The sequence below is a fragment of the Gracilinanus agilis genome, chromosome 1 (assembly GCF_016433145.1).
Source record: "Gracilinanus agilis isolate LMUSP501 chromosome 1, AgileGrace, whole genome shotgun sequence".
NCBI lineage: Eukaryota > Metazoa > Chordata > Mammalia > Didelphimorphia > Didelphidae > Gracilinanus > Gracilinanus agilis.
The window spans coordinates 198,462,823-198,486,467 of NC_058130.1; the positions used below are offsets into that span (position 1 = coordinate 198,462,823).

The following is a 23,645-nucleotide window of genomic DNA, read 5'->3' on the forward strand; positions in this document are numbered from 1 at the left end:
AGTGTTGGACCTAGAATCAGGGAGACTTCAGTTCAAATATTGAAAATCAAAAATTCAGTTCAAAATCAGGCATTTACTAGTTGTGACCCTGGGCAAGACACTTAGCCTCTATTTGACTCAGTTTCCTCATATGTAAAGTAGGAATCATAATAGCAGCTACCTCCCAGAATTGTTGTCATTCAAATGAGATCATATTTGCTAAGCTTTTAGCACTGTGCCTGGCATGGAGCAAGCACTATAGAAATCTCAACTATAGCTATTGTTACTTAACCTCAGTTAAATTTCTGCCTTGGCTATCTTATTTATAAAATGTAGGTAATAACAGCACCTGCCTCCTAGGGTTGTTATAAGAATCGCGAGATACTAATTACAAAACACTTTACAAACCCTAAAGCACCACCATATAAACGTTAGCTATCATTATTCTGATTATGGTAATTATACTCATCCTTTCTCTCTGTCTCTGTTCCTCATCATCTGTGCTGTGGATCATGCACGATATTGTTCTGTATCCATGTTGTTTTAGAACAAATAAACCAAAGAGTTCCTTTCTATGACATAAAAGTCAGTTACTCATTCTACAAATAATATACTGTGTTTCTCTGGACAATCAGTTAATTTTTATAGTTTCAGGGCACTGTTTTTAAATTTAGCGCATTACCACTTATGATCTATGTATGTGTACATATAAATCCATACCCTCATGTGAAAAGATAGCAATCATTCGTGTGGATAGCAATTTAAGATTTGCATGTTCATTTCCACACAATAAGCCTATGAAAAAAGGTATGATGGCTCTTATCATTCTTGAACTTGGGAGTCAGAAAGATCTATGTTTGAATCCTGACTTGGGCATTTATGAGTTGTGTGACTGTAGATAAGTGATTTAACTTCTATCAGCCTCAGTTTCCTCATTTGTAAAATGGGACTAAGAATAGCACCTACTTCACAAAGTTGTTGTAAGGATCAAATGAGAAACCATTTTATAAAGCACTTTACAAGTTTTAAAGTGATACATATATGCACATATATATTAACTGTTATTGTTATTCCCATTCACAGATGAGGAAACTCATCTTTTTTAAAAGTTCTACAGATAAATTCCTTTGGAAGGGATGTAGGGATCAACACAAGTGATGGAGAATGAAGATACTCTTTAAACTCACTTGATGGAAACCAGTGTTTTATGGAGACACTGGTGTTGAAGGTTAACCTCTAATGCCAGGCCTATCATTTCATAGCATTTTTAACTAGAGTCTTCCAAACCCCACTACCATTGAAATAAGGTATTTTTTGCACTTCAGCTCCCCATTTATTCTCTTGGATAACAAAAGTTCCAGAGATCTGCTAAAATCCTTAAGTTTTTTTACTTTTATCATCAGAGCTATTGCTAAGACAAAGAATTAGAGTGCTACTAAGAAGCCTAAGTAAGAAGAAAAAGATTCTCTTAGAAATTGAAGAGCAAAAATTAAAAGAAATAAGATACATAAGCTTAATTAGACTTGGTCTAACTTAAGTCTCTTCTTTTTCTTTTAAAAAGTGCTAAAGACTTATTTCTACTATATAATTCACATTCAGTTGGCCCCAAATCATCTCAACAAGAAGCTACATCAATAGGTTTTTTGCCAAGAAGGTGACTATAAGTTGAGAAGAGTGGTTATACTCAGAACAATATAGCGATAGTTGAGATAATGGCATCATGTAAACAGAAAAAAGACCAATAGAGATCATCTATTCCAATCAACTGCATTTTTCTAATGAGGAAACTGAGGACTGGAAAGAATAAATTGACTTGGCCAAATAGGCAGAGCTGGGATTTGAACCTAGGTAAAACCCAGCCATACCATACAATCAAAAAGGGGCAGAATTGAGGCATTTGGGCTTTTAAAACATATAAATTGTGTATGAATCAATAATTATTACCCTTCTGAAACTAAAAGGAAAATGTAGCCATTTTCCCATATTAATGATTTCTCTGGAGATAAAGCCTTTGCCTAGCAACCTGCAGATTCAGCTAGAAGGCAGAAACGCTCAGAAACATTGATGTGACGTATTTTACTTGACTCCAAAACACTCACACTGAGTTCTGATTCTGACTAGTCTTCTTAGTGGTCCAATGAGTATTTTTGTTCAAATCCTAAAAAAGAATGAAATATAATTATGAATATACAATATGCATGATAGCCCTGTGCTATCAGGAAAACATCATCAAAGCATACTATAATAAACAAATTTTACATCTTGATTTTCTCCACCTCCCCATTCCCACCTCACACACTCCCACACTCCGCCATGTTCTCCTTTTAAAGTCCTACAATGGGGGACAGCTGGGTGTCTCAGTGGATTGAGAGCCAGACCTAGAGATGGGAGGTCCTATGTTCAAATCTGGCCTCATACACTTCCTAGCTGTGTGACCCTGGGCAAGTCACTTGACCCCCGTTGCCTAGCCCTGGTTTAACTTAAAAATAAAATAAAATAAAGTCCTACAATGAAAGGGCATAAAGTTGAAATTAATGAGGTCAACAAGTTAGAAAAGTTTTGTCTATATATTACCTATCCATTAAAATTTCTTCAGTTCTTACCTCATGGGGTTGCTTTGGATCATCACTGATGCAAACGGCATGTCTTCCAGTTTCCTGAGATTTCATTTTCTGGAATATATGTGGTTCTAAATGTAATTTAAAAGAAAATTAAATCCTTTATACATTTTTTATTTAAATAATCTTTTCTTCCCAAAAGAGAATTAGAAGGGTTTATATACTTTGGGATCAAGAAGCAAGAAACTGAAGAGAAGGAAAAAAGGCCTCAGAGAACAATATATTTACTTAACATTTCTGGGAAAATTTAGGTCAAAGATACAGGTCTCAGCCCTTCTCCCCACCAGAAAAAAAAAAGTGCTAAAGAATAAAATCCACACTTATCAAATTAAAAACTGGGTTAATGGAGTATCTGGGTGATTCAGTGGATTGAGAGCCAGGCCTAGAGATGGGAGGTCCTAGGTTTAAATCTGACCTCAGATACTTCTTAGCTGTGTGACCCTGGGCAAGTCACTTAACCCCCATTGCCTAGCAACCAGTACAAACTATTGGTTCTACGATGGAAGGTAAGGATTAAGAAAGAAAGAACGAAAGAAAGAAAGAAAGAAAGAAAGAAAGAAAGAAAGAAAGAAAGAAAGAAAGAAAGAAAAAGAAAGGAAGAAAGAGGAAAAAGAAAAAACTGGTTTTATTTCATTTCTAGCTTCAGACTATAGCATTTATAAGCTCTACATCAGAGTATGATGTTGCACACTTAATACATTCGCATAATTACTGCAGAAATAGGGAGAATGTTAAGAAATATAAAAGACACCCATGCTTACCCCCCCACAAGAAAGCTTTTAAATTTATATTAAAATGGTATGCGGAGGGGGCAGCTGGGTGGCTCAGTGGATTGAGAGCCAGGCCTAGAGACAGGAGGTCCTAGGTTCAAATCTGACCTCAGACACTTCCCAGCTGTGTGACCCTGGGCAAGTCACTTGACCCCCATTGCCCACCCTTACCACTCTTCCACCTATAAGTCAATACACAGAAGTTAGGGGTTTAAAATAAAAAAAAAAAAATGTTATGCGGAGAGATTATTTTGAAACAAAATAAAGTGTATAAAAAATTTTTAAGTAAAAATAAAATGATGGTTGATGTTAGCTAGTCTGAAAGCATCACTCATTAATAATTATTAGCAAAACACTGAAGGTGACTAGGACATTTTCCTAATGACTTTATTCTAAGCAGAGGTGCCTAGGAAACTCAACTCTCCTTGAATACTAGTCCAATATTTCTCTCAATAAAATCATAGATCCAGTAAAAAATTAAAAATACACCAAAACCTTTAGAATCTATTTTACAAGTTGTTATGAGCATTAAGTAAAATAATTTTGGGCAGACCATTTTTCTAGTGTTTTGCCAACCCTGAAAACACTATGTCAGCTATTATTATTTCTATAACTCCCACATAATGATGGGCTATGTATGATGGAATCATGACTCTATTATGTTTTTGCTGCAGTAAAAATCTGGAATAAAAAAAAAGTGAAGTCCTGTTATACCATGAATGTCATATTTAATGGTTATTTAGCACATTATCTGTAACTTCAAAAGAAACATGATTAAACCTCTATTCTAAAGTCTGCAGAGAGAATAGACATATGTTCTAGGTTTGTCTTTTTTTTTTTTTTTAAACCCTGACCTTCCCTCTTGGAGTCAATACTGTGTATTGGCTCCAAGGCATTAGAGTGGTAAGGGTAGGCAATGGGGGTCAAGTGACTTGCCCAGGGTCACACAGTTGGGAAGTGTCTGAGGCCGGATTTGAACCCAGGACCTCCCATCTCTAGGCCTGGCTCTTGATCCACTGAGCTACCCAGCTGCCCCCTAGGTGTGTCTTTTTAAGAGAAAATATTCCACTTATACAGATCACAATTGCTTCAAGTCTTAACAGGTAATTTTAGAAGTTAGTGTAAACATAAAAATTGATCACATAATGCCCAAATGAAATATCTGATAATGCATAGAGCCAAAGGATCATTGATTTAGAGGCAGAAGGATATTTGAGGCCATATAGTCCAAACCAATTTTACAGTTGAGAAAACTTAGACCTAGAAACATTATATGCCTTTCTCAAGGTCACAAAAGAAGTAGGAAGTCAAGATTTGAAGTCCTCCTACTCCAAATCTGTTACCCCTTTTGACCATATCATGTTGTCTCCCCAAGTTGGCATTGATTAATATTTGAGTCTTGCCATTCAGTCAGTTCCAAATGCACCTAATTATACTATCATATAGTCTTTCTCTTCACATCTGTTCCACTCTACCATAACAGATTTTACCAAGTGATATCCAAATAAGGAGATAGTTTTCTGAAGCCTTCCCCTGATTTACTTCTCAAGAGGCAGCAAGATGATGTGGCGGAGAGAGAATAGGACTTGAATTTAGGAGTTACTATGTCACACATTTACTAGCCATGTTACCTTGAACAAGTCACTTAATCTCTTAGCCTTGGTTTTCTAAATCTGTAAAATAGGGATATCGATATCAAACGCACTTATCTCAGAGTTGTTGTGAGGCTCAAAAGAGAAAATATATGCAAAATGTTTTATGAACCTTAAAATGCTATCTAAATGTTAGCTATTATTATTATTACCACTTTAGTAACTGTGTTAAATTAACAAAGGAATTAAGTTACTCATGATCTGTTCTAATAAAGCTATGTAGAAATAGCACAACTAATTCAAGACCTGGATTCAGATCCTATTTTGGAAGGAAACATGCCTTAGAATACCCTGCTTATGATTATTTTATATTTGTGATCCTCTGCTCCAAAATATGGCTTGCCACGACCTAGTGCATCTGGAGTAACAGCAATGACAACTTATGATTCTATTATCCTGGAAGGATTATAAAGCCCTGTACACACATTATTTCATTTGATCTTCTCATCCACTCAGTGAGCTAAATAAAGCAAGTCTTACAATGTCCACAGCCAGACTTTCAATCCCCTTCATCTGGCCCCACCCCACCTAATCTAATCTGATTTCCTATTACTCAGCAAAACACACCCTTTGCTTCTGACTTCTGACAGGTCTAATTGTCTCCAAATGCTCCTTGTTCCCTGGCCCAAGGTCTACAGGACACATTTTCTTTCCTTTTTATGCAACTCCAAGAATTGTCTTTCTTGAAACCCTCAAATACCTGTTCTATAATTATATTAAGTGGCGGTTAAGACATCCAAAACCTACAATGGACACCATTTGCCTAACTATCTGTTTACTTCTGAAATGTGCTTTCCTCTTCTGAAGATGTTTTATAACTAAAATGTTTCTGCTTCTCATTCAAGACTCCTTAAACTTCAGCAATATTTTCTAGATTGCATCTGGTTACATCATTTGCATCTTTGCCAGAAGCAGGTAGTTGTCATTCACCAGGTTAATCCTCAGATTCACTGTACTTGTCCAGATACTCCCCAGAGACATGCTCCGGGGAAGTCAAAAGCCCCCATAATAATTATTATTGGATTCATAGAGAGCTGCCTCAATATCCCTCAGCAAGAAATCACCAATTCCCACTATTAGACTAGTCTTTCACCAGATGATCTCCCCTAAAGGCCACCATGAATTTATTGGAGGACAAGCAACAATTTCAGGCTCAGAGGGTCCAGGTTCCTTTTCTTTGGGAAATGTCATGTTTCTTAGCTCCAAATGGTCAATGGCTTTTCTTTTTCCCCTTTCTTTTCTATATCATGTTCTTTCATTTTCAAACCTTCTGATATGAATCAGAATTCCTCATTGCCTCTTCAGATTCTTTTTGTCCTAACCATTCTTGCATTATTATGGGCATACTTCATTTTTCTTGAAAACCTTTAGAATAGATGCCATTACTTGAACCTTTAAATTCCCTTCCAGAAGTTAAACCTGCCTTCACTTTGAGCATAGATAGTAAGCATATGGTCATGCAAGAAAAACAAATATCATATATTCAATATCATATATTCATTACAAATTTTATCCTTCTCTCTATAATTTCTGAATGTGAGCTCTCCTTTCTCCTTTGTCTTTCTTGTTAGTAGCTTCCCAAGAAAACCATAAATAGTACTTACTATAGCCTGATTTACTGATTTTCCAGTCACTTATTACTATTAATACTATTCAGAAACTGTATATTCCTGTCACTGCAGGAAGAAGGAAAAAAGAAAGGAAGGGAGAAAGGAAGGAAGCTAATAAAGGAAGAGAGAAAAATAATGTGAGAAAGAAAAAGAAAGCAAAGGGGAGAAAGAAAAGAGAGAGAAACCCAATTAATTCCACTGCTCTTATTTTCAAACACAGCTCTCAGATGACTATAGATAAAATGAAAAGGGGTATATGTGTGTGTGTGTGTGTGTGTGTGTCTGTGTCTGTGTCTGTGTGTATGTGTGTGTATGTGTGTGTGTATATAACAAAAATGATCATTGACAGTTGGTCAAGGGTGATGAATTTTTGATTCCAACAACTGTCAAAGACTCCTTACTAGATAGGTTGTAATCTGTATCTGTAGAGAAACAGCCCATACTTTGTAGAATTGAAGCGTTATTGCTGTTGTTTTTGTGTTTTACTGGTAACAATATGTTTTTTATCCTTCAACTTAGAGAAACAATAGAGCTAATCTTGCCAAGACTATAGCAGACAATTCCTTAGCTCTTTCTCATTTGTAATATGCTCTATATGAATTATCTATTTAATAAATTTGAGGAAAAGGTGGGACAAATTGAGATTAAAAACATTTATTATGCTTAAACATAAAAAAGTTCTTAATTTTTTCATCTATATGGGAGCTCCATCTCCAATATTCATTTTATTTCTATATCCTACTGTTGTATGTAATATTTCATAAACCCTAAGAAGGGGAGAGTGGGACACAAGGGGAGATGTCTAATGAACAATTCGCTGCAAAAAGCTACAAAAAAATTACTCCTATAACACTAAATAGGGAAAGAAAAAAATCAAGAAAAGGTCATTTCCTAGGAAGAGTCATTTTGCTCTGAGATTAGTATTCTAGCTTTCCTCCAAATAATTCAATCATTTTTAATATTAGTTTGTTACTTTTCACTCAATTCTGCATTAATTTCTGAATCATAGGGCAGGATTAGCCCAGCTTGCTCTATTAAGTGCCTGTGATAAAATAAACATTCACTACCTTCAATAGTCAGGGTTCCTATTTACATAGCAATAAACCTCTAAAGGCATATTCTAAAGTTCCGAAATCATCACTAGTCATTACATACTTATCTGACTAAATTCAGAGACGGTAAGCCAGTTTTTATTGTCCTCCTTTTCTTCCCCTGAAAAAGTTTTCTCTGCTGGTTCTGAATTCATCTGTGTGCTTGGTAAGCAGCTGTTCACTGTTATCACCTGGAGAAAAGGACAGATGTTGGCAAAGAACTGTTCATCTGAAAGGATGATTGTGTATCACCTGGGGCATTTGAACTATTCCAAACCCAAGTCTATCTATTAGCCATGAGGCTGGATGTCCCAATCACAACGGCTTCACTGAAGAGTCACACCACATTGCTAGGTTGGAGTTCCCTCCAAAAAAAAAGTATATATGATTTTATACTTTCATCTTAGACTAGATTGTCCTAGAAGAAACAGAACTTTTTCCAAACATTAAAAATTTAAATTTATTTCATAATGATGATAATAACTAGGCCAGGAAATTTGTGCTAGTTTGCTGCCAAATTCTGAAGGGTCATTATGACCCCTAGGAAAAATCTAGATGAATAGCAGCTCTCAGAAAAAAAACAGATAATCTGATTTGCCTAGCATAAAGTCCATGGCACTACAGAAAGCAAGAAAGCCCCTAAAAGAGAAAGAAGATAAACAAGAAACTGGCAGAAAATTCCTTGATATTCTGCAAAACTATACTATGTAGATGCAATCTATATATTTGCTTCAAATTAAAAAAAAAAAACTGAATACATGTCATTGTGTTCTAGACTGACCAACTGATATCTAAGCAGGACTATCCAATCCTACACCTGTTTACTGTAAAGTGTCCCAAAACTGTTCAGGAAAAGAAAAATGTATTGCCATCCCAGGCAGAACTGAATTTTTAATGGTTAGAGATTAAAAAATGATGCTGTCTCTTCTCTTCAGAAGTTTGAAGAAAGACAGAGAATGAGAGAGAGAATGAGAGAGAGAGAGAGAGAGAGAGAGAGAGAGAGAGAGAGAGAGAGAGTTAGAACAAAGAGCAAAAGCTATCACAGAAATAAGATATTCACTTATTTCAAAAATTCCTATGCAGAGACATTATATTATGATCCTACTTGCTGCCTTGATACAAACCTGTTTTGGGGGAAAAAAAGAGGAAAATTAAGAGAGGAAATAATAGGACTGGTAAATGAGGGTGGAACCATGGGGATGTATTTGAGGTAGAGTCAATGGATAGAGTACTAGAGTTAGAGTTAGGTAGACCTGGGTTCAAATCTTGTCTCAGATGACTTGCTTCCTAGCTATGTGACCCTTGTTGTTATTCAGCCATGTCTAAATCTTTGTGACTGTATGGGAGCTTTCTTGGAAAAGATCCTGGATTGCCATTTCCTTCTCTAGATTATTTTACAGATGAGAAAACTGAAACAAACAGGGTAAAGTGGCTTGACCAGGGCCCCACAGCTTTTAAGAGTCTGAGGTCACATTTGAACTAAGATCTTCTTCCAGGCCTGCTGCACTATCCATTGTGCCATCTAGCTGCCTCATGTCATCCTGGACATTTCACTTAACCATTCGGTAGACACTCATTTTCCTTTTCTAGAAAATGTGTCACTAAGACTCAAAGGCTTTGAGAGTCCTTTACCCCTTGAAAAGAAAAATTTGAGTATAGATCTTGGAGTATGGGGGTATGATGCAGTTTAAATCTGTGGTCCTAATTCCATGGTTAAATTTAGATTTTATAAGGCTGTATGGTGGAGTCTGTCTTCAAAAACTATAAAAAAGAAAGAGAGGTGTTGTTCTGTTCATTGTCCCACTGGATCATTTGTAGACAAGTCTTCAAAATAAGCTTGGAGTCCCTTATTTAAAGTCAATTTTTATTGGCTATTCCTGATTGATTCATACCAAAATGAAGCATCAACATGGGTATTCAAAATAGATTACCTTTATAAAGGTAAATATTTGGCCATCCTTTATGGCTGAGTCTGTTACTTTCTAAAGTCAATAAATATAATCTGAAGTTATACTTTCTTGACAACATTAATGCTATATTAATAAAAACACAAGCGGTAGTTCTTGGTAAGGAATGATGAGAAGAGGGGGAGTTAATATGAAATGTCAATCAAATTGTACTCAACATCTTCTAGTACTCTGTCACTAGGTTTCAGAAGAAAAAAAAAAGATCAATTCTAAAGCCTTGACATTTCACAATATAAATTAAACTGCACCATATCCCCATACCCCAAGATCTATAACTCAATTTTTGTTTTCAAGGGGTAAAATAAGGATATTCTAATAGTTCAAATAAAATTAAATTTTAAAAAGAATATTCTACATTTTTAAATGCTATGTTCAAGTTTCTGAGATCAAGTACTCTTTCTCTTCCATAGGGGTGAAAAAAATGAAAGAAAGTATAAATTATAAGAGGTTGAGAGAACCTTACCTTAATCAAGCATGAAAAAGCTAAAATTCCATTAGGATTTTAGGTCATTAACTTTTGTTTTCCCTCATCTTAGTATTATCTTTAGAACAACAACAACAAAAATCATCAGCACAATGCCTGGCACATAGTAGACACTAAATAAAGGTTTCTTGACTGATTATCAGCACCCATTCCTCCCACGGTCATTTACTCATGTATAGAGCTACTTTGAAAGTTGGAACAATAAGGGTTATAAATTCTGATCTGCTCTATATAGCAAGCATTAACAATGGATCAGAGAAAATGGGCTCATATTTATTTAGTGATATCCAATAAGAGATAAGGCTACCATATGCATAAACAATAAAATGGTGCCTGTTTGAATAGGCTTTTTCAGCATAAGAGCCTTTTTAATGACAAATGCCTTCAGCAGCTTAAGCCATGCCCCTGAGTGACAGCGGGCATCTCTAACAGGACTAAAATAGTGTTGGGAAAAGAGAGAGAAGAAGAAAGAGAATTAAAAAAAAGACAGGAGTGGAATGTGCTCAACAACATGCTAAGAAGTAGCTTCCATTGCTATAGATCCCCCATTATTGCCCATGGAAGATCTCAAAGCACAGAGATACAAGGTCTTGAAATTAATAATATTACAAAACAGTAATAATAAAATAATAATATTACAAAAGTAGATAAGAAACTGCTTTCAATTCTTCATACTATTATATACAGTATCTCTTTTGCAAGTCATCTTTCTAAAAGCATATGTGGCATTCTGAAATAAGGAATAAGCATGGCTAAGGCAAGTGACTACATAAGAACAATAACCAAGAGAAGCCAGAAGAAAATGTGGCATTTGAAATTAGTGCACACATACCGGAACTTGAAATTGTTGTAGTTTCTTCTTTTCTTTTAACAATTTCTTATCTTTACTCCGAAATTTTGCTTTGGCCCACACCGACTGGCACTTCTCTGAGGGTCTTGAACAATCTGTGGAAGGTATGATTGAATACAATAAACCGGAAATGGAAGATTGAGGTCACTATTCAGGAAAAACAAATTGTTTTTATAAAGTAGAATTAGAACATAGAAAAGATGAAGGGAAATCAAAGGTCATAGACCTCATGAAAATCTGTAAATGTTTTAAACAGATGATTTAGTATAGATGGAAAAATACCCTTTTCTTGCCTTTATTTTCGCAGGTCTTCATCAGTCTCTCCTCCTTGTGAGGTCTAAAGCTGCCATGGTGGAGAAAGGTCCAATCTCTACGAAGGGGATTGATCCAAATGTTTGAGTTTGGCTGGAGCCATGACCCTAACTTTGAAATGTTACTGCATTGGAGTGACTTTGTTGAGTTAGAATTAAAGGATTTGCTTCTCCCCAACTGGACTTGGCAGCGATCAGGATCTGAAGAATCCAACTTGCAACTGGAGGGCAACTGTGAATGCCATTTTTTCTTTGAGCTAAACACTCCAGTTTCATCATCCCCTTCTGAAAATGCCAAGTTCACATAGCCACCTCCTGCTCTCAGACTGTCTGGTTGGAAAGGAAGTGAAGTCATTTTTATTGACAAAGTAGAAGAATTGTTAGTGGGCCCAAGGAGATTTCCATTGTTCTTTCTTGCAGGTTTAGGCAAGGCAGAGTCTTCAACTGACTCTTTGTCAGTAGCAGCTGATGTCTGACAATTAAGACAAAGAGAACAATTTTCCTGACTGGTTTGTTGTTGCTCTGTTGCCAACCAGCCTAACTTGGGCTCAGCTGCAGGTTTTGTAGGAGATAGAGCCATGTCATCTTTTGCCAAAGAAGTCTTTGTTGGACTAGAAGAAACAAGAAGAAACTGACTAAGCTTTGGAGGCGATTTGCTATTAAAGAACACAGTAACTGGACCACTTAGTGTTCCTTTCTTTTCCTGGTCCTCCTCTTCTTGGCTATCCATGATCTCTAAAAGGGAACTCTTCTGCCTTCCAGAAAGGTTCTGGCTTCTCGTCCGGCTCTGAAGCAAGGATGGGGGCATGCTATAGTACTGACACTTGACTCCCCCAGATTTTTCCAAGCTGCTCAGCATCTCTGTGCAGATGACATTGCTCCAGCTGTGGGGGAGTTTTCTACCAGCAGTGTGCTCTGAGCTGGCCAAAAGGGCTTCTTCAATTTTCAGGGTGTCAACAGCTGAAAGTACTTTCAACGTATCCAATGTCAGAGCAGAGAGATCTTGCAGGTGTCCCACATGGCTGTCCAGAGAAAGCAAGGACTCCTTTATGTAGGACACTCTCTCATTCACTTCTTTTAGTTGGAAGAACATATCTGAAACCCTGGAAAGGAGAAGAAGGGGAAGAACATCAATAAAAAAAATTTTTTTTAATCCTAAAAAAAAAAAAAAAAAATTGGCTATGCCCACTTTGCTTTCTTCCTATATAGTAATTATGTGCTGGACTGGGAATCATTAAGACCTGAGTTCAGATTCTGCCTCAGATACTTGTTAGCTGTGTTAACCCTGGTCAATTCACTTAACCTCTCAGTCTCAGTTTTCTCATCTGTAAAATGGAAGTAATAATAATATTTTATGGTTTGTATATGATATGTAATAATTTATATGCAATATGATATATGTGATATAATAATTTATAATATATACATTTATATAGTGCTTGCTATGTGCCAGGCACTGTGCTTTACAATTATTATTTCATCTTATCCTAGTAGATGCTATAATTATCCCCATTTTATAGATGAGAAAACCAAGGTAAATGAAGGTTAAGTGACAGCTAGTAGGTATCTGAAGTCAGAATTTAAACTCAGGTCTTCCTGATTAATCTACTATATCACCAGGCATCCTTTCAGAGGGTTATTGTGAGGATCGAATGAGACAATACATACAAAGTGTTTTGCAAATCTGAAAGTGCTATAGATGTGCTACATAATAATAACAAAAAATAAAACAGTGAAGAATATTCAGAATAAGTAAATTAATTCTCAAACAGCGAAATAATTAAAATCTAGTGTCAAATAATTAAGAATAATATATAAATAAGCAATGAATTATGGCAGGGGGAAGGATTTTTGAGACTCAGTTTGGCCAAGTACTCTTCTTGTTTTCAAAATAATTATTGCTGCCTCAATTAAACTGTCTGTCTGGAGCCTTAACACTGTGTATAGTCCTATACATCAATTTCCCCAAGTCTTTCCTTCTCCTGAATAGAAAAATGTGCCCATTTCTTATGCCTAGGAGATTGCTAAGTAATTATTAGGGAAATAAGATTGAAGAACATGACATTTGCAATTTTTACTGTACTCTAGATGAGTTGAGTCCTCCCTATAACTCTTTTGTCATAAAACTGAACTTCATTATTCAACAAAAGCTTAATAAATGCCCCCTGGCCTGGTAAAATAAAATAATGTGTATGCTGGGGGCTGGGAGAGGTAAGGGAGAGGAAAGGGTTCTTTAAAAAAGAAATACACACCACAGACAGACACAAATTCCCTTCCAAGAAATACACTTAATTAATGCCTCTCTATTCAGGGTGCTGTCTCCTGCAATTGAAAACCAGTACAATATGAAGCCCAGTTAATGGAGTCTCATTAAATCCCATTAGCAGCAGACATACCTAATGGATACAATTGAAACCATCAACTCTTCACGGCCACAGATAACGTGTACAATATAGACCTGCTAGAGGGATAACTTGGTTACCCTTTCAATGTGTTCCCCGGCTTTTAGAGACATTTATTTTTAAAAGCTCTGATGTCCTGTGAAATACGTTTTAGTTAGACTAGCATACCCCAGATGTATTAATTAAATACATCTCTTCTTTTATTTGAGTCAAAGTACTATTACATTAAGCCTTACTGATATTCTTTTTTTTAATTTTTTAAAACCCTAATATCTTTATATATATATATATATATCCTTCTATATTAATTTTTTTTTAATTTGTTATAGGGCTAGGCAATGGGGGTTAAGTGACTTGCCCAGGGTCACACAGCTGGGAAGTGTCTGAGGCTGGATTTGAACCTAGGACCTCCTGTCTCTAGTCCTGGCTCTCAATCCACTGAGCCATCCAGCTGCCCCCTTACTGATATTCTAAAGTATCTGTTCATGTATTTATTTATTTTTAATCCTTACCATTCTGTCTTAGAATTGATACTAAACATCAGTTCTGAGGCAGAGTAGTGGGAAGGGCTAGGCAATGGGAATTAAGTAACTTGCCCAGAGTCTCACAGCTAGGAAGTTTCTAAGGTCAAATTTGAACCCAGGTCTGGCTCTCTATCTACTGAGTCACCTAGTTGCACCTCTCATATTTCTTTTCTTTTTCTTTTCTTTCCTTTTTTTTTTAACCCTCACCTTCCATCTTAAAATCAATACCACGCATTGGTTCCAAAGCAGAAGAATGCTAAGGCTAGGCAGTGAGAGTTAAATTACATGCTCTTGGTCACAGACCTACAAAGTGTCTAAGGTCAAATTTGAACCCAGGTCTGGCTCTCTATTCACTGAGCCATCTGGCTGCCCCTCTCATATTTCTTTTTTTTTTTTTTTTAAATCTTCCATCTTAAAACCAATACCATGCATTGGTTTCAAGGAAGAAGAGTGGTATGGGATAGGCAACAGGGGTTATATGATTTGTCCAGGGTCTCACAGCTAGAAGTGCCTGAGATCAAATTTTAACCCAAGACCTCCCATCTCTAGACCTGGTTCTTAATATACTGAACCACCCACAGCCTTCACTTATATTTATTTTCATCTCCACTTCTGCTCAGAGAAATGCTATGTCTCAAGAGGATCTCACCTAGTGGTTCATTGTATTTACTTTAGGAAAGTCACTTCCCCTCCCTGTATCTCTCTTTAAAAAAAAAAAAAGAGTGAAAATAGCTCATCTAAGAATAACATCACTTTGCTAAGGAAAAGTTGACTAAAGCCATATATACAGGAAAATGAATATTGAGTCAAACACCCAGAGTCAAAAGTAAAGCAGTATGGGGCAAAATGATGATAGGTTTAATGAAAAAATTAATAAACAAAGTGGCCTAGATAGAAATCTATGATTTATCAGCTTCATATGACTACTTCCTTCCAGCTCTAAATCTATGATCTTAGCTATCCCAAGATTATGTTTTTCTAATTATCATTAACACCCAACTCCAAACAATAGCCAAACTTTCAGGTTAAGACAAATTGTCTAACTCATTGCCTCTTCCATTTATACCACGTTTCCCTCTTTCCTCAGTCCTGATCAATTCATAGCCCCAGGATATTGCATGGCAGTCTCTTACTACGTGTGTGTGTGTGTGTATGTGTGTGTGTGTGTATACTCATCCTCTTTAATCCTCTATTTCCCTCCCATATCCCTTCCAAATCTAGTAAAATTACCTCGGAAACAGATTCCTTCTTCTTTTCCTGTCTTATTTAGTCCACTGCATTTGTGAACCAAAATGAACCAAAAATTCTAACAAAAATCTATATCCATTTATCTATGTACAGATGGATGGATATAGAGATAGATAGATAGATAGATGGATAGATAGATAGATAGATAGATAGATAGAGATTTTGTTAGAATTTTTGGTTTGTTTTGGTTCACAAATGCAGTGGACTAAATAAGACAGAAAAAGAGGAAGAAAGAATGTGTTTCTGAGGTAATTTTATATTAGCATAAAAATAGTTAGTGTTAGTAGTACACCAGTATCAAAGAAAAGAAATGTCATATCATTGAAGGGAAATTAGACATAATAAAAAATTATCAAGGCCAGAAACCTTTAAGGCTATTGAAAATGTCCTCAAAGTCCGTATTTGTAGCTCACTAAGTCTCCCTTACGTCCTCATTGGTCTATAAATAAGCCTCACTCAAAACAAATGCAAGAACTTTAATTTTGCTATCTCTCTGTGTTCATTAGTAGTTTTTGTAATGCTTTTATTATTTTATATTGTATTATTATCATTATTATATTCTATTATATTATTATTATGCTTTTATTAGTTTTGTGTGTACTACATACTATCTTAAAAGGAGGAAGAAATAAATTAAGAGTTCGGGGAAAAGATCACAAACTTGTCGTTAAAGGTTAATATAGTAGTAGGAGGAGATTTCTTTATCTAAACATCTGCTAGAGTTCTCTCTCTGACTCTGTGTCTGTATCTGTCTATCTGCCTGTCTGTCTCTCACAGATACACATACACACTATATGTAAGTATACTTCTGACTCTTGTCTTTCTCTCTTGGTGTTTCTGTCTCGGTTTTTCTTTTGATTTCTCTGGCTCTCTGACTCTCTGGCTCCCTCTGTCTCTCTGTCTCCCATTCTCCCATTCTTTCTGTTTCTTTCATTCTCTCTCTCTCATAAATTCACACATGCACACCCACATACATAAATATACACACTGTATATTTCCTGAGTTTCTATTTCTCTTTCCATTTTCTCTGTCTCCTTGTCTCTGTCTCTCTGTTTCCCTCTGACTGTCTCTGTCTGTCTCTGCCTCTGACTTTCTCTCTCACACTGTGAAAGAGAAGGACCATCAAATATGTTCTTGATTTCCCTTATTGAAAAATTTATTCTGCAAAGGGTGATGAAGGAACAAAGAATGGGAAATTCTATTCCGATCTGACTGCCATTAAAAAAGAGGACCAAGTTTCTGGGGTCCAGGCAAGCATCATTTACTAAGTGCCTCTTTGTGCCTGGCACTGTGATAAGCAATACTGAAACAAAGAAATTAAAGGAAATGAAAAAGGATATATATGTTCTAAAATATGTATAGCAGTCTTTTTCATGTTGACAAAGCATTGGAAATTAAGGAGATGCCCATCAATTTAGAGGATAGACAAAGAAATAGTGATATATTACTATGTTGGAGTACTATTGTGATATAAGAAACAATGAGGGGGATGGTTTCCAAAAGCCTGGGAAGATTCTTATGAACTTGTGCAAAGTGAAATAAGCAGAACCAGGAGAACGTGGTACAGAGTAACAGCAATATTGTAATGATGATCATCTATGAAAGACTTAGTGAAGGACTATGATCAAGACAAAAATTCAAGCCAATTTGAAAGGATTCATGATCAAAAATGCTATCCACTTCTAGAGAAAGAATTGATGAACTCTAAGTGCAGACTGAAGCATATTTGTTTTCCATTTTTAAATTTTTGTTGCTTTTTTTTTCTTGCAACATGACTAAAGTGGAAATGTTTTGCATGACTATATATATGTGTACATATATATGTATATATATATATATACACATATATATATAATGGTTATTATATTGCTTGTCTTCTCAGTGGAAGGGGGGAAGAGCTGGAGAGAATTTGGAACTTGCATTTTTAAAAATGCATGTTAAAAATAAATAACTGAAAGCATAAATAATCTCTAGAGATACAAAAAAAAAAAAAAAAAAGGTAAAAGATAGCCCTGTGTCATAGTGTGCTGAAGAAAACACTATGCAAAAGAGCTATGTACAGACATGGTATATACATAGTATAGCATATATAGTATAGATTGGAAATAATCTCAGAGAGAAGGCACTAAGATTAAGAATGACTCTGAAAAGTTTCTTTGAGATGGTAGGACTTTAGCTAAAACTTAAAAGAAACTAGAAAATTCAGGAGATGGAGATGAAAAGGGAGAAGATTTTAGGCACTTGCAACAGCCAGTAAAAATGCTGAGAATTGGGAAACAAAACATTGTATGTGAAGAATGACAAAGATCCCAGTATTATTAGATCACAGAATACATATAGAGGGGAACAAGGAATAAGAAGAATAGAAAAGTAGGAAAGGGTCAAGTTATAAAGAGCTTTAAAGGCCGAATAGAGTATTTCATATTTGATCCTGGAGATTCCCACCACTGGAGTTGATTGAATAGGGCAGGAGAAGGAAGAAGGAGTGGAGTGACATGGTCAGACCTGCACTTTTACAAAGATCAATTTGACAACTGAGTGAGAATGGATTGGAGGAGAGAGAGACTTAAAGAAGGCTATCCAACCAGAAGGCTATTGCAAGAGTCCAGGCATAGGTACTAGAGTGGTGGCAGTGTCAGAGGAGAAAAGGGGGCACAAACAAAAGATGCTAGCAAAGTAGAAATGACAGGATTTCACAAGTGATTAGATATGAGAGGTGAGGAAGTGAGAAATCATGCCTGACACTTAGGGTTTCAAGCTGAGCTGAATGGGAGAAAAGTGATACACTCAACAAGAACAAAGAAGTTAGGAAGGTTTGGGAAAAGTGTTCAGTAGTGCAGACGTGACTCAGACCTTGGGGTAAGGGGCAATAACCATTCCATATTCCAGTTTGTGGTAAAGGAGAGGAATTCTATGCATGATCTGACACACTGATAGTCTGACTTTGGGAAAACAGATTTTAAAGGGTACATAGCAAAGTTATGTAGGATCCCATGGGCTAAAATGCTTCAGGGAAAGTTGCCATGAAATGGATTTGAGATGCTTAAACAGGACTTTTTTTTCCTCTTTAAAAACAATCTTACCTTCTGTCTTAAAATTAATACTAAGTATTGGTTCTAAGGCAGAAAAGCAGTTAGGACCAGGCTACCGGGATTAAGTAACTTGCCCAGGGACATATGGCTAGGAAGTGACTGAGGCCAAATTTGAACCAGGTCCTCCCAACTCCAGGCTTGGTTCCCTCTCACTGAGATATCCACCTAGTGCTCCAAAATAGCACTTTTTTTTAAAGAGAAAAAGGAAAAACAATTCCAGTGAAGGAGAAAATGGAATTTGTCTAAATAAACAAATGTGAATACCCAAGGAACTCACCAACCAACACAATATCAACAGTTAAAATAAAAGGCTGACACTTTTTGTAGTGGCAAAAGATTGGAAAATGAGGGGATGACCTATGACTGAGGAATGACTGAACAAGTTGTGTTATCTGATGATGATGGAATACTATTGTGCTTTAAGAAATGATGAACTGGAGGATTTCAATGTGAACTGGAAAGACTTCCAGAAACTGATACAGAGCAAAATGAGCTGAACCAAAAGAATATTGTACACAGAAACTGAAACACTTTGCCACAATCAAATGTAACGGACAAATGAAAAGACCCAGGACAATCTTGAGGGACTTATAAGAATGCTATCCACATCCAGAGAAAGAACTATGGGAGTAGAAATGCAGAAGAAAAACATATGATTGAATTCCTGGATCAATGGATATCTGGCTGGGATTTTAGCTTTAGAAGAACACTATTACAAATATGAATAATATAGAAATGGGTTTTGAACAATGACATATGTATAACCCAGTAGAATTGCTTCTCAGCTCGAGGAATGGGATGGGAAGAGGAAAGGGAAAGAATATGAATCTTGTAACCATGGAAAAATATTCTAAATAACATTTTTTAAAAAAAAATAAAAGGCTAGAGAAGAATCTATTATGCTTAAGCTGAAGTTAAAAAAAAAGGAAAGAGTAGCAATCAAGAAAAAGCAAAAATAAACCTAATTAAAAGAGGTAATCAGAGAAACCACATTTTTCTAAAAGGTGCCATAGACAATGAAGACAATCAAAAGAAAATCAAAACATTTGCAGCAAGTTTCTCTGATAAAGACCTCATTTCTCAACTACATAGGGAACCTAGTCAAATTTATAAAAATATAAAAATGATAAATGATCAAAGAATATGAACAGGCAGTTCTGAGAAGAAATCAAAGCTATCTATATAGTCATATAAAAATGTTCTAAATCACTAGTGATTAGAGAAATGCAAATTAAAACAACTCTGAGACCTTAAAACCTTAAACCTATTAGAAATTACAAATTCTGGAAGAGAATTGCAAAAATAGGTACAATAATGAACCTCTGGCAGAGTTGTGAACTAGTCCAACCATTCTGGAGAACATTTTAGAACTACACTCAAAGGCTTATATAACTTATATAAAACTGTGCATACTCTATGACCTAGCAAGTACCACTACTAGATATTTTTCTCAAAGAGATCAAAGAAGAAGGAACAAAGTGTACATGTACAAAAATATTTAAGGTCGCAAAGAAATGAAAATTGAGAGGATGTCCATAAATTGGGGAGTGGCTAAACAAGTTGTAGTATTGTTGCAATGGAATACTGTTGTGCTTTTATAAGAAATGATGAGAGTGATAGTTTCTGGAAAACCTATAAGAAATGATGCAAAGTGAAGTATACAGAATCAGGAGATCATTGTATATTATAACAGTAATACTATAAGGTTGATCACTTGTGAAAGACAGCCACTCTGACCAAAACAATGACCCAAAATAATTACAAAAGACTGATCATCGAAAATTTTATCTACCTCTTTAAAGAGAATTGATGAACTCTGAGTACAGATTGAAGTATAAATTTTCACTTTATTTCTCCTGGGGTTTTTTGCAATATGGCTAATGTGGAAATATATTTTTCATGATTTCACAAGTATAATTTACATCATATTGCTTGATTTTTTAAGTGGATCAAGAATGGGCTAGAATAAAAGAGAATTTGGAACTCAAATTTTAAAAAGGATGCTGAAAATAAGTAAACATTTTTTACAAAATATTAGTCAGCTGTGTGATTAAGCAGCCAAAAAAGCAAATATGATGTTGAATTATGTTAAGAGAGAGACAGTTTCTAAAGACAGAGAGCAAAGTGATAGTCCCGCTGTACTCTGACTTCATCTGAAGTATTATGCTTAGTTCTGGATGCCACATTTTTTCTCTCCTTTTTCTTTTCTTTTCTTTTTTAATATATTATTTTCCTAATTACATGTAATAATAATTTTAACATGTTTTCTGAAAATCCAAATTTCCTGAAGAGCCAAATCATCTCCTTTTCTCACCCCCCCCCCCCCGAGTTGGTAAACAATTTGATCTTGGTTACACATGTATGATCATGCAAAATGTATTTTCATATTTGTCATTGTTATGAGAGAATATTCATATAAAACCAAAACCCCCAAATAAATATGCACACAGATAAAATAAAATGAAAAATACTATGCTTTGATCTTAATTAAGATTCCAATGGTTTGTGCTCTGGAGGTGGACAGTATTCTTTGTCATAAGTCCTTCAGAATAGTCCTAGATCATTATACTGTTGATAATAGTTAAACCTTCTCAATTGATCATAATACAATATTGCTGTTATTATGAACAATGTTTTCCTGGTTCTGCTTACTTAACTCTGTACCAGTTCAGATAGGTCTTTCCAGGTTTTTCTGAAATCATCCTGCTCATCATTTCTTTTTTTTTCTGCTCATCATTTCTTATAGCATAGCAATATTTCATCACACTCATATACACAATTAATGCCACATTTTAAAAAGGACATAGATTAAACTAGAAAATGTCCAGGAGGGCAACAGGGAAGATATTTGAGAATCTGCTAAAGGAACTTGGCATGTTTAGCCTGGAAAAGAGAAGACCTAGAGAGAGAAAGATACTTTCAAGTATTTGAAGGGTTGCCATAAAAGGAAAAGCTTAGACTTCTATTTGGTCCCATTAGACAGAACCAAGACCAGTGGTAGGAGCTGGCAATAGAAGCTTGATGTCAGGGGAAATTTTTCAACAATTGGAGCTATTCAAAATTGGAATGGGCTGCTTAGATAGATGATAGGTTCCTCCTCCTTAGAGGTCTTCAGATAGAAGACCATTTTTCCTGTTATGTTATTGTGGGGAAGTCTCTTATGACTGGCTTGGGATAGACAACTACTAAAAGTCCCTTCCAACTCTCAAATTCCATGATTCTGTGAAGTGCTTTTTAACTATCTTTTTTCCAGTCATGGTACCAGATCAACACTGAAATATACAAAAAGGCTTGTTTTTCCAATTGGGATGAAGGAAATGATTTGTGGCAATGGTTAAAACAAAACTATCTAGATAGACCAGCCATAAACACTGTGACCTTGCTCTCATCTGCACATTGCTCAAAAAAAACAGTTGTTATTGTTTAGTCATTTTCAGTTGTATACAACTTCATGACCCCATTTAGGGGTTTCTTGGCAGACATCCTAGAATGGTTTGCTATTTCCTTCTGCAGCAGAAACTTGAGGCAAACAGGATTAAGTGGCTTGCCTAGGATCACAGAGCTAGTAATTGTCTGAGTTCAGATTTAAACTCCTCTTCCTAATCCCAGGCCCAGTGTTTTATCCACTACACCATTTAGATTGAGTTTTAGTGGGAAGCTTAAAAATATTAGGAGCCTGACGAATCTTTTACAGTTAGTCTTCTCCCTTGTCTTGAAGACTCTACAACCTATCACAAGGTTTTGGTGGCAGTTAAGTTTCAAGAAAAAAAAAGAACAAAAAAGTAAACCCTACCTTTCAGAGGTCTCTCGTATTCTCTCCCCACAACTGGAATTCAGGTACTCCATCTTCTCATGGAAGTATTCTTTTACACATTGTTCCTCAAAACCATGGAGCTTCTTGAGTTCCTCATCACTCAGGTAGAGTTCTGAAGAAAAAAGATAATGTGAAATACCAAACATACCTAACAGAGTCCTTCTCCACCCTTAAAAAAAACCTGACAACATGTTTAGGGAGTTATTTCTTCTGGGAAAGGGGATAACCAATGTTATATGTTACTAAAAGGTTTTCATTGTTGACACCTCTTGAAAGACAACCCATCCCTGGGATAGAAAGACAACCCATCCATCCATGCTTTTTGATTCTTTCTATAAATAGGTGAAGCAATTTAGAATGGAATAATGGGGATCAAATGTTTATCTTCAATACATTCACATCTCAGTATATTTTAAATATTGAAAATTGCATAATAAAAGACAAGGCAAATTATTTAAGATTGTCAAATTTTCCAAAAAAGGGAAGAAAGGAAGGGAAGGGAAGGGAAGGAAAGGGAAGGGAAGGGAAGGGAAGAGAGGAGTAAGACAGTGAAGAAAGAGGGAAAGAAAGAAGTTTTTAACAAGTCAGCATACAAATTCTACTCATCCATAGTAAGAATTTACAATATTAATTCTCTTTGCATTAAGAAATACCAGATGAGTTTAAAAAAAGTATCATAGCTAAGTTCTCGGTGTCCCCAATAGCAGCAGCCTGAAAAGCACAACATGTTTTCTGGTAAATGTCCACCTGGTGGCACTATGGTCCTGTGTTTAGCACATGATTAGTTAGAAGCCAAGCTCCACATTCAGAATGTCTAAGAGAAACTGCCCAGGCAAAAATAACTGAATCTGGTGACATGAAAAAGTCACATTCAAGACTTTGGAGGCTGAGTGCAAAGGTCAGGGGGTGTAGAAACAAACTTCACCTATCAAGAAGTCAAGACTTTTAGCTCTGTCCCCTTTAAACAAGAAGGTATAGAATGTGATCCTTGCCTCATTAAAACCCCAGCCACTGATTTAACTTCAAAACACTTGTTTCCTTAGAATTGTACATTACAGGTTAACTTATTAAGAGAATGTTAGCTAAGATGGAATTTCAGAGTGTGTCCTCTGATAATAACAGAGAGTCAATAGAGAAACATAACACAAAGTAATCATATGGCAATTCATGTAAATCTTAGTATTGTGGGTTTATAATTGCATTAAAAAATAATGAATCCAAATGCCTTCTGAC

General features: G+C 35.8%; 1 protein-coding gene across 1 annotated transcript in view; it reads right to left on the bottom strand.

Moving 5' to 3' along the window:
• Positions 1 to 23,645, bottom strand: part of TRPM6 (transient receptor potential cation channel subfamily M member 6) — a 173,585-nt gene that overhangs the window by 31,841 nt on the left and 118,099 nt on the right. Inside the window, exons 25-30 of the mRNA XM_044678581.1 lie at positions 22,392 to 22,524; positions 11,315 to 12,435; positions 11,004 to 11,116; positions 7,785 to 7,911; positions 2,583 to 2,668; positions 2,079 to 2,137 (exon numbers count right to left, since the gene is read on the bottom strand). Coding sequence (XP_044534516.1) covers positions 2,079 to 2,137; positions 2,583 to 2,668; positions 7,785 to 7,911; positions 11,004 to 11,116; positions 11,315 to 12,435; positions 22,392 to 22,524 — 1,639 coding nt within the window. The remainder of the gene's footprint in view (positions 1 to 2,078; positions 2,138 to 2,582; positions 2,669 to 7,784; positions 7,912 to 11,003; positions 11,117 to 11,314; positions 12,436 to 22,391; positions 22,525 to 23,645) is intronic.